The 11,966-nt window shown below is 40.3% G+C and overlaps 1 protein-coding gene across 3 annotated transcripts in view; it reads right to left on the bottom strand.

The window, feature by feature from the left end:
* Positions 1-1,377: 1,377 nt before the first annotated feature.
* col5a1 (procollagen, type V, alpha 1) overlaps positions 1,378-11,966 on the bottom strand; it is a 77,862-nt gene continuing 67,273 nt past the window's right edge. For 2 of the 3 annotated variants that reach the window (XM_020634643.3, XM_065965989.1), the window contains 14 exons: positions 11,897-11,950; positions 11,755-11,808; positions 11,530-11,637; positions 11,325-11,378; positions 11,176-11,229; positions 10,829-10,936; positions 10,482-10,535; positions 10,355-10,390; positions 10,152-10,205; positions 9,742-10,009; positions 8,824-8,936; positions 6,825-6,893; positions 4,141-4,374; positions 1,378-3,944 (listed from right to left, as the gene is read on the bottom strand). In XM_020634643.3, the coding sequence (XP_020490299.2) occupies positions 3,798-3,944; positions 4,141-4,374; positions 6,825-6,893; positions 8,824-8,936; positions 9,742-10,009; positions 10,152-10,205; positions 10,355-10,390; positions 10,482-10,535; positions 10,829-10,936; positions 11,176-11,229; positions 11,325-11,378; positions 11,530-11,637; positions 11,755-11,808; positions 11,897-11,950 (1,407 nt within the window). In that variant the 3' untranslated portion in view covers positions 1,378-3,797. Of the gene's footprint in view, positions 3,945-4,140; positions 4,375-6,696; positions 6,766-6,824; positions 6,894-8,823; positions 8,937-9,741; positions 10,010-10,151; positions 10,206-10,354; positions 10,391-10,481; positions 10,536-10,828; positions 10,937-11,175; positions 11,230-11,324; positions 11,379-11,529; positions 11,638-11,754; positions 11,809-11,896; positions 11,951-11,966 lie in introns of all 3 variants that reach the window. The other variant, XM_020634644.3, reaches the window with a different exon arrangement.

The raw sequence follows: 11,966 nt of genomic DNA, 5'->3' as shown, positions 1-11,966 counted from the left end.
AATTGAAGGAACATTTAGAAAATGGTTATGTTTTCTTACAGAAGTAGCATTTTGAGTGCAGAACTTTAACTTCATCAATAATTTTTTTCATCTTAACTATACCTTCTATTGATACCTTTTTGTACTCCATAGTCTATCCTCCAGGTGTTCCCATAGCAGCCAAGTCTTAACTCAGCGTTTGGTGAAAGATTTGCTCCACAGTAAGTTTCCCAGAGTACTTCTTTCTGCGAGCACATCAGCATGCCCCAAAGGGGTTTTCTTACAAACCCTAAACCTACCAACATTTCAAAGAGCTGCTCTTCTCAAATGTTTCACAAGCTTCTTACATTTGGGTGCTTTTTTTTAATCCTTTGAAACATCACCTGTTGCCATAATTGGTTGGCGCTAAAGCCCATCCTGCTTTTTTGTTACCTCAACCCACTTTGATGCCCCACTTATCAGCCCTGCATAGAAGTACTTCTGCTTAGAAGGGGAATTAGCTTCTTTTTTTTTTTTTTTGCTTCAGTTTCTGCATTGCTCACCAGGATGCTGCCTCAGTAGAATCCACACACTCTGATCTGATCGTCCTCAATCCATCCTGTAGTAACTGCATTAAATATTGATCATGGTATCATGGAGAACAACTTTTTTTCTTGTTTTGCTGTGCTAGGCTAACTTTTTGGTAAGTTGCACTGTGCAAGATTTCCTGCTAATGAGATGCTTCAAGTGTTGCACGTCTTCTTATCCAACATCAATTTGATCAAAGCTTAAATATTACAGACTGTTGAAATAAGTGGTGCATCAGAATGTAAAAAATATATTCTAGTGATCACGAAGGGGGGTTCTCATTAAATGCTTCAGTGTGGAGGAGTTATTGTACATAGAATGCATGTATTTCCATACTTATCATTATGCACTGCAGGCCGTGTTGAAAAATTAGCTTGGAGGAATGAAAATGAATACATTAGCTGTCCAAAAATGTCTATCCGGAAGCAGTCTATGCTGGAGACATCAGCAGGAAACAATCCATGATAGACTGAATGGTCAATCGTGAGAAGTAGAACTTCTTCTTTCCTGTTGAGAATCTGTGGAACAATAATTGTTTGACACACTTACAACAGACTGTGTGGGTCATCTCTATAGCCCCGTCTGTATCCCACTTTAACAGACATGCACTCATTCATTAAAATAGTGTAGATATGACCTTGAACACACATTCTCACACACAAAAAGCCGAAAAGTTGTGAATGGATTTGGCCAAATGCATGTTGTAAGTCTCCATTAAAAGGAGCCTTTTCTAGCCAGTATGTGGTGGGAAAAAAAGCATGTGGTAAATTAATGACCTTTTGACTTTGTTTTCCTGTGTGCATGTAAAGAGGGCGTCTCTTACACTTACACTATGGTGTCATTTAACGTTTATTTTTTATTTTAAATAATACAATAAATATACTACAAACGAACATTGGCTTTGGTAGAGTTACAAGTTCATCACTTTTCTCTCCACTTCACAACAGCGGACATGACCATTGAAGAACTCCCGATGAAAGAAAAGGTGAGTTGGAGATCCTTTAACTCTACAAATTAGTTATAACAAGAGAAAAAAACTTTACAATTTCATGCATACAGATAGGTTTTAATGCTTCAAAAGACATACAAGAGTGGATGGCCACAGTAAACTCAAATTTATTGACATAAAAACCAATATAACTTCTATCTTCTTATCCTTACACAGGTTTGACAAGACTGTGAAAACAAACAAAACAGACAGACAAATTGTAATCTACAAAAAAAAAAAAACAATGGCAGCATCACTGCTGGTTCTGGAAATTTACAAAAAAATGTCCTTTTCTTGAAATTTGGGTGTACTGCATCACAATGAAAAATAAAGCCAAAGATCTACAAGCATATTGAGTTACCTTAACAGAAATGGTTCAAGTCACATATTGAAGATTGAAAAAAAAGGAAATAAAAAAAAAAAACCTTTGTATGAAAAGCTTTAAAATTCTGTGGTAGATACTAGTGGTCATAAGCATAGAGAGTGCATAGTTTGAACAAAGAGCATAATTACAATAAGGGCAACAAAATAGCGATTTTTTTGATACTGCATGAGCTAACTCTTTAGTCTGCCTAATTTAGTGGCCTGCAACTATACTGCGTTTAAATCAAAAAATATAATTTCAAGTTGTTTCCCATACAAAAATGTTGATTTCAAGCCATCGAGGCCCATAAAGCTAAAATATAAAACCTTTGGTGGAGGGCTTCAATACCAAAAACATGATTGGACCATAACCCTTTGGCCCAATCACAACATGTCCCCTTCTCAACTCCATCACTTTTGTTGTGGCACAGATGATGCAACAGTGAGAGTAAAAAATTCAACGTTTTAGCACATTGATATGCAAAAGCCAACATCTGATTTTCCTGTCGTTATTCCAACATTTTGTAACAAGTTTACTTTCTGTGCGGTCCGCTGAAGCAGGAGATAACAAACGCCACCATGCTGAACTGATGGGATATGTAGAGAAATGGCATGCAAACCGCTGAACATGAAATCAAACAAAAACAGAATGGATGCAGCAAAGATCCAACTGTGTCCAAGCATGGTGGTTGAAAGAGTCAAAAAGGCAGGGTGGGAGGGGGTGGGGGGGCTTCTGGTGATGGAATATTATCACCAAAAAAATATTTTCATTCATACAACATGTAGAAAAATACATAGCACCACCGAAGTGAGAATATAGCACCTAGTTTTTTGATTTCTTTGTGTTTGCCATTCAAATGTGACATCATCTCTCATTGCATAGTCAGATAGATGAGTATTGGAGGGGGGATTAAGAAAAGACGCTTTTAATTAAGTTAATGATATTGCCACCAAAGTAGGTGTTCTGTTCAGAGGGTATAAAAGGAGGAATGTAGTATTTTTCTTATGCAAATCAAACTGTCACATAATATCACAGAGCTTGTTTCCATCTTTTATTTCCATTCTGCTCTTAAATTACAACAAAGTGTGCTCCACAACTGCAACAAGACAAGACTCCCCAATCGTTTGTTTTTTTCTAATTTACAAGTCGAATTTCCTCACTTTCCGTTGAATTCTTTTGTTTTTATTTATTTTTTTATGTCATCCCCGTTTCCATCATCTCCTACCTCACAATTGACATGTCACATGCATGTTTTGAAGCCAGAAAAGCAATAAACATTACCAGGAAAAAATATACAGAATGTACTTACAAACATAAAAATTATTTATATATATTTATATATATATAAGATCCATTCCAAGAGAATGGGGAGGACAATTATGCACAAACAAAGCTCCCGTAGTGAATGAGCAAACAAAGCGACAAAAAGAAAAGTGGAAGAAGCCAGGGAGATGAAAAGTCAAAAGAAAAAAAAAAGCCAAATCAGATGGAGTCCATGGCACATGCTGCGAGCGTCTGGTACGGCTGCAGCTCTCAGGGTCGCCTTCGTTGATTGGGTAAAAAACACCAACCTTAATCAAGTGATGACATGGGGGGCTTACAGATCTGTGCGTGCGTTGGAGTTGTGTAAGAGGCAGGATCTGACATCCAGTTTCAAAACTTGCATGTGATGGAGAAGGCACACTGAGGTTCCAAGGTTATTTTTCCTCTACTCCTATAAAAATTTCTCTGTATTCTCAACTTGATTTCAATTTACTCATACTTGTTGCTTTATGGAAAAAAGTAACTCTTTTTATTTTTTACAAATGTCCTATTCTTTTTTCACTTTGTTTTATTTTTTTTTCTGAGAAAACAAATATATGCTTTAATTTTTTTCTCCATTTGCACAGTAAACAGTCTTTAGCCCATGAAGCAGACAGGGCCCACTTCGAACCCGAACTTCTGCGTGGAGCCGCCAAAGTCGTTGAACATGATGTCCACAAATGGCACCTGCTCCACCTTTGGTGTGTTGATCTCAAGTACTGTCTTTTCATAGCCCTTTTTCAACTGTCAGAGAGAGAGAAACACAGCAGGAGGGAGAGTTAGTTTGTTCAAATATTCTTCAGATATAAAGACATCACACAGTTTTGCTTTGCTTTTATGGCAAAGCCACTTCAAAGACAAGAGGGACTTAATTCTCTGACAGCGCTTCATCATTCAAAGAACCCTGGGAATCGCCGACACAAACATCTTTTTCACTTACCGCACAGCCGTCGACCAGGGTGCGGATGTAGGGGTTGTTATCATAAGACATCTCCTCATCGTTGGAGCCCAGGAAGCGGATGGCCTTGTCGTAGTTGTCCTGCTCCTGGTCGTGCCACGCCACCGACTGGTAGCAGTTGTAGGTCATGTTCTGTCTGGCTGCCGCGCTCAGCAACCGCAAGAAGGTCATCTGGACAACGCCGATGGGGTTTCCTTCCGCATCCACGTAGGAGAGCTGCAGGAAAGATGGAGTTGAGCATCAAAAATGTAACAGCAGTAGGAGGGGACCCTTGGAGTGCACAGAGAGAGGATCCTAAAAAGATTTAGAACACACTATAATCTCTACACTGCGGTGTTTTTGTCTCTTGGGAGCCATCTTGATTTAATTTATGACTTTTAATTTGCTTTACTGCTGTGTTCGGCGTGTAGGACGTGTTTCTTATTGACAACGGAGTTGGAATAAGGAGGTGTCATCCAAGGACACACAGTTAATACACTGCTATGCTCTGGGAGAGCAAAAACATAACAGGATTGTTGTTTTTTTTTGCTTGTGCCTGGATACCACAGGACAGCACGTCTGTCCTTATCAAAGACATTCATTTTTAAAAAGTGGACTAATCTATAAAAAACACAAGGCAATGAATTTTTCAGAACAGTCACTCAGATTGGAGGAAAGCATGTATTCTTTTTGGACTATTTTCCACCTGTGGATTAAAACACTATTTATCAATAATCAATTCACTACTTACAACAGAATGCTGTATGTAGAACAACCACACCCATCACACACACACACACACACACACAATGTTCATGAAATACATTTCTGCTTGGGGGTGGGTCTTTACATAGTTTAGGATTTGTAAACAGTAAATATTATTTCATAATTCCCGGCATCAAATACTAGTGTTTAAAAAAAAAAAAGAAAAAAAAAAAGGTTTCAATTCACTGTGGTATTTCTAGGTGTCTTGCCTTGAAGCTGTGCTAATGTGTAAAGCTTAATGTGGAAAATTCTGCCTTCAAAGTACAAAAATAAGCATAACTAAACACCACATTTAAATCTTGATTATGTAATTATGTAAAATGCATATCCAATATTAGAAAATTATGGCAAGTACATGAGAATGTAATTACCTTATAGGAAATGTGTCGCAGTAATGATATGCTAATTGCCTGGTAATTAACCTAGAATTAACCTAGAATTCTTGAGCTTTTTGAGCTCATCACAGGAAAAAAACAAGATTTATCCCATTGAGCTGATTGTATCGCCTTGTAATCCTGCCTGATAACACAGCACGTTTGGAACCGGTCCCATTAGTGTCCCTAAGTGACTGATCTGCATACCAACCATCAGGAATCCATTAGATCCACATGGTTCGCTTCGTCTTTCAGACAAACAGGACTTACTGAGGGGAGAGCGCATGCAGCATCCATGCAGCAAGAGACTTGATGTATTCTTTCTCGACTTGCTCTTGCATATAAGCGACTGTTCACGCATACATACACATGCAAATACAAACCCAGAGTGTCGACACTCAAATTTGACATCAGCATCATTTTTCTCCCATCTTTTTACGCACCAACTGAGCTTATGACTGTTTCAGACAGCAATTGAATTGCAAAATACACATAATTAAGATTTTTTGCAATATGTCGATGAGTGTCAGCACCGTGGCTCAAAGTATTCCGATGTTTTCCACCCTTAGAGTGTCAGGGTGGCTTCATGCTTGTGTCTTTCTCACCCCACCACCACTCTTAATCCCCCCTGCCCACCCCCATCCCCCCACTACCCCGCTTAGCGTGTGGATCCAGCCCGACATCGCCAGAGACACATTACCTCTTCATCATCACAGCCGCAAGTCAACAGTGACTGAGTACCCAGACGCCCCTGGGTGGTGACTGAGTGCTTGACCTGGTCTGACTCAGAGCTGCTCTGCTGGATCTAAGTAGTGTTTTAAGGGAGACACTGGGAATGTGAGTGGGGCTGAATGGCTGCAGCACAGAGAAGGAATGACACTTTTCCCCCCACGTGAGGAATGAATGACCTGCTGAGGAAACTAAAAAAAAATCTTATGTGTGAAGAGAAGTGTAAAGTGATGCATTCACTCTCAGGTGTTCTTTTTGTCTGCACTATTAAATCCACTATGTATTGTTATGCTGCTGCGTCTGAGTCATTGAAGTATCAAGGCACACAGTCACTCTCAGGAGATGCTCTCTTAATGTAGCAGAGGAGTGGATATACAGCCAAGAATTTAAACAGAGAAACAGGAGTACACTGTTTTCTATTTGTTCAACTCCATTAGGTTTAAAATATATTCTTTCACTGCAAGTAAATCTTGCCTGTACCGCCCCCAAACCTCTCCTCCATTTCCCTGTAAGAGCATCACCTGTTTTGTTTTTTGGACTGAAAGTGAGTGCAGCTCGTGCTCAATCATGCACTCCAACCAACAAGCAAGGTGCCACCGCATGTACATACTTTGAAGGGCAGAACCATGCAGAGCCATAAAGGCACCCAGAGTCCACCAGGATTCTGGGCACCTCAGGCCGGACGACTTACCAGTGAACCTCTCTTGTAGTGACTATACCATGTGCCTGGCGAGTCTTTCGGCCATTTTGCCATTTTGCTCTGTAAAATATAAAAGGCATTCAGGGAAGGGAAAAGGATTTGGGAAAAGTCGGGCTTACCAGTTTACCACGTTTGAATTCACTGAACCAGGAGCCGGGATTCTCCTTAACCCAGGATGTGAGCCTAGCCTGGGGGCATACATCAACAGAGAGGCAGAGGTGGAAAAAAACAGCATGGTTAAAGCAACAGATCTAACAGAAACACATCCCCTCTCCCCTGTTCCTCCTCTTGAGGAATATTCCAGGCCTGAAACAGTACTTAACTACGCCAATCGGTCCTGGGCAGAAAATTTTAGCGAGCCATTATGCCATTTTGTAGAGTACAAACTGTAGCTGGCAGCTAATTGCTGCTGAAAAATTCATGAGTACACAGTGATTAATTAAGAAATGATCGCCTGCGAGGAGTTCTTATACTGCGGCCTCTATCCCTGCTGTTCAGTGTTAGTGCTGTGCAGCCATGGTGTACTGACTTTGTTATGCCATTAAAAGCTGTGAATTGGCCAACAGGGCACAGCTGCAATGATCTTCACTATGACAATGATGAATTTCACCATAATTAGATAGCAGGGTTTGATACGGAACTGTCATCAATAGCTTAATGCGCTAATGAATGATGTGCCGGAGATCACAATATCACTGGGAGATGGCATACATTAGAGCCACGCTGCCTTGAAGGTGACCTTCAGTTGTTTTCGCAGGAGAGGAGGGGAGGAGGAAATATATATCCTTGCTACAACTTTTCTAGAACCCTCGATAGCATGTCAGGCTATGTGATTCTGTGCAATACGTGGGCTGTATAACTATGTGCGCTTGTAAAAAATAATGCCAGCCTAAATGCATGTGGGAGTGTTTGCAGTCTTGTTCCAGAGATTGGCAACCCAGCCTTTTTTTTTTTTTTTTTTTAACCCCCTGACACAAATGAGAGCAGCCCATCAGCAACACGCTATAAAAAGTCTGCTTCATTATTCCTAGCTAAAGCAAACTCCTTCTCCTCTGAGGCCTGGTGAGTGGGATCATTAAAGTGGCTGTAGCACTGTGCTATAACACAACCCCTGGCTTGTCATAGAAAGTGTTCCCAATGTTTCACCACTCTGCTAGCGCTCCTCTCGTCTACACACTCGTGTATCACAAAGCAAACGTCTTCTCAGCGCGCCAGTCACCTGCCAAAGGCTTATCAGGTAATAAAGTCCTTAATGGTCTTGCATCTAAAAATGGCACTGAAACAATATCAACCAGAATGAATTCATGTGCTTTCCTCCCTGCAGTTACAAACTGTCAGAACTTAACTGACGTTAAGGATGTTTGTCCATAGTTTTTCAAAGGCACTCATTAAAACACAAAACACAAGAACTGGTTCCTACATTCTGCAGAGATAGATTTTTTTTCTTCAATACAATTGCGTAAGCTTTTATCTCTACTGTAAATAAATCTTTGTGTGGTCACAACCAAACACACACACATACACACACAAATTGAATATTGTGTCCTTGAAGGGGTTTAAATTGATACACTCACTCAAACACATTAACCTCACTTTGTGGGGTCCGTACTCTAAACAAGCATTCTATCTTTGTAGGGTCACTTGCACTCACAAACTGGATCTCAAATCCTCGTGGGTATTTTAACAGACACCTACCATCACAAACACAGTTTTATATACTTTATAAATATATATATATATATCTATATATATATATCTTTGAGGGGTCACACACTTGCACATGCGTATTGTGTTTTATTGCTCTGAGGGGATTTCACATGGAGGCTAATTAAATGGGTACATATGTGGGTACAATAGAGTAACTGTTGCAACTAGTGCTGTCTTGAGATGTCAAGTCATTCATACAGTATTCACAACCCTTTTCCCCAGAAGAAATTATTTTAAAAAAAAGACAACCCCCTCACTTATCTTGTGTATTCTGCTTACTTCACTGTCAATCAAAAAAAATCGAAAATCCTTTTCATACAACATCATGTTACTATTACTTCCAACCTCTCTGAATGCTCAACCTCACCTGTGTGTTAATGAAAATGTTTGTGTATACATGGTCAGACATACCCCTTCAGACTTCTTGTCTGGGTAGATGCAGCTCTCTCCACCTGCTGTGAAGTTGCAGTAAACCTTGAAGGAGTCCCGAGAGCAGCCCTGGTTTGGATCGATCCAGTACTCACCTGAAGACATGAAGAGAGAAAACAGAAAGAGAGAGAGGGAGAAATTATGGTGCATCGATGATTTGACGTCTATAATGTCCTCCTCAAGGTCAAGGTAAGTACTTACAATGTATTGTTGAGCTTAGAGAGCATGTTTCTTGTATCTGTGTTGTATTGATATAAAATTCTGAGATCTTATACAGAGACAATGTTCTTTTTTCGTACTAAAGGCAACCATGACATATCTTGTGTGAAACACTAAAGCATGCTGTTGTTGGTGGCATTTATTTCAATTAATTCAGCATCAAAATCTTTATACCAACTAATTGTTTTCATTCTAGATGAAACTGCAAACTATTTTCTTTTTTCATTGATTAACCATTTAGTCTGAAGACTGTCAAAAGCCTAAAAGTATATCAGATATTTTTTTCTTTCACTGCCAACTTAATAATTTCATGACAAAATCACAGAGGAGGGACACAATGGCATTAAATCTCTCAGAACACTCAAAACACACAACATTTTAACTCAATATGTTTTCACCAAAATGAAATCCCCTTTGGATTTTTTTATTCTGTGTATCCTGGACCTTGTCATACAAAATTTTAGGGTTTATACTATCTGCAGTGAGTGTGTGGTTACATTGGTGTTTCTTAAACGAAGGCAAGTTGCAGCAACATACAACACAGTTCAAATTGGGCAAGAGCCAATTAACAACACGAGTGTATCACCCAGTTAAATTCGCACAACGGCCAAATCAGGGCAGTAACTAATAACTATAAAACATTCACCTAATGCCTGGTTTCATACAAAGTGGAATACAAACCATCAGGGAAATCAGCGTGGCAGAGTTGCAGGTCCTTGCAGGTACGAGCCGGGTTGGCCTGTGTTCCCAGGGGGTGCTTCATCTGCTCGATCTCAAGCTTCAAGGAGTTTAGAGAGCCAAAGATTTCCTCCATGCCGTCGTCATAGTCCTTGTAGTTGGCATCGACGGCTGCTTCGTCCATCATCTGGCTGGCATCGATATTTCTTCGATTTCTGCCCTTCATGGAAGACTGGATGGGGAGCGGGTGGATCACATCTCCGGGAGGGCCCTGTTATGTGGAGATGAGAGATGGAAAGACAAATACAAATCAGGAATTAGGGTGTGAATCATGGAATTGTCTACAGAACTAAGAGGAAAATGTTTCATGCTAAGGATAAGTATATAATTTAAAGTCTGCCTATGTAACTTACTGGAGGTCCTGGAGGTCCAGTTGTACCAGTCTCTCCCTTTGGTCCAGTTTGACCCTGAGCAGGACAAATGAAAAAAAAAAACGTTATTACCTAAAACACAAATTACATTGTAACTGTTGTGATAAGTTCTTGTTTCTGTTTATTTGACCTTCAGTAACATTTGACCTTCTGTTCAGAAGTGTAGCTTTCAGAGAAGCACTTACCGATGATCCTTTAGCTCCTTTGGGACCAGGAGGACCCTAAAAGACACAACAATGACCACGCAATCAAAACTGGCTCAGACATTACACACTAGTCAGTAACAACACATATTGATCAACGTCATCTTACGGGCAATCCAGGAGGACCGAGGGGACCAAGAGGACCTGTAGGACCAGCAATACCCTGAAGCAGGAAAATGAAAGGAGTGTGAATTTATTTCTTGTTCGGTGAAGACAGAAGAAGCATTGTTTGTTTTTCATGCTACAGTATTGACGAAAGCCTCATTTTGGCTGTTCTAAATTTTATAAAAGACAAAGATTATCAATAACTTTCAGTAGGAGGATTATTGGCAGAAATAGCTCTGCTCTCCCACAACGCTCACAGTCTGTCTTTGCTCTACAGAATAAAAAACAAAAACATGAGTGAGCATGTGTAGGCCTTTTCACGATGACTCCAATGGAGTTTGGTGTACTTACATTGTCACCCTTGGAACCATGTGATCCGGGAGGACCAGGAAGACCTCTGTCACCCTTTTCTCCCTGTTCACCTGGGGGTCCGATTAGACCAATAAGACCTGGATGTCCCTGAGAGGAAGAGAGCGAGGCACAAACACATATATTATCAATACAGCACTCAATAATGCACCATTATAAACATTAGCTGTATAATACATCTATCTGGCAGGCCCTCTAATGTTAAGGGTAATGATTTGATGGCTTGGGGCAAACAACTGATCTAATCAATCTGTCAGTAAATAGAGCCATTAGTCTTCTTAGGCCCTGCACAAAAGCATTCATTGTGGTTTGATGCAGAAGTGACTTACCTTTTCTCCTTTGACACCAGAGTCTCCTTTCAAACCAGGTAAACCAGGAGGACCCTGTGAGATGGATTTAAAGAAACCGTTGAATAAGAATTTATACTAGACCCTTACATCATGTGAAAGACCTCAACTTAAAGGCAGATTCCACTTACCATGGGTCCAGGAGGTCCATCAGGGCCTGAAGGACCTGGCAGACCTTGCTCTCCCTGCATGGATAAACAAAAAATAGTGTTTTTAATACCAGGACAGTCTATTAAAAGCCATTTATGTACACTTGCCTTTAAGCTGACTTAACAGACTACAGAACATAACTTGACTGTGATTAATTAGCGTAAATGGGAGAAACACTCTACTCACAACTGGGCCGGGGATACCCCTGAGACCTTCAGAACCGGGCTTGCCAGGTGATCCCTGAGGGCCAACAGGACCGGTCTTTCCTTGGGAACCTTCCAAGCCAGACTCTCCCTTTCAAACAAAACAGAAAAAACACAAACAAATTGGTTCCTTGCTAATTTTTTGCTCGCGACTTGAGACTGTTGGTTTCAAAGTGAGAAGAAAATCTGTATTTGTTGGATATGTTACCTTGGCTCCCTTCTCTCCTTGTCTTCCCTCAGGTCCTGCTACTCCATGGGGGCCCTGTTTAAAAGGAAGTAATGTCAGAGATTAATAGTGTAGATAAAAAGACAGAATGTTTAACATTTTGTAAAACAAGGATAAGACTTACTCTCTTTCCTGGTGGTCCAGAGGGACCAGACTCTCCAGTGGGTCCAGGGGAACCCTAGTTCAAAAATCAA

The sequence above is a fragment of the Labrus bergylta genome, chromosome 17 (assembly GCF_963930695.1).
Source record: "Labrus bergylta chromosome 17, fLabBer1.1, whole genome shotgun sequence".
Lineage (NCBI taxonomy): Eukaryota > Metazoa > Chordata > Actinopteri > Labriformes > Labridae > Labrus > Labrus bergylta.
Note: the sequence above shows the minus strand (reverse complement) of the source record. Positions and strands in the feature narration are given on the sequence as shown.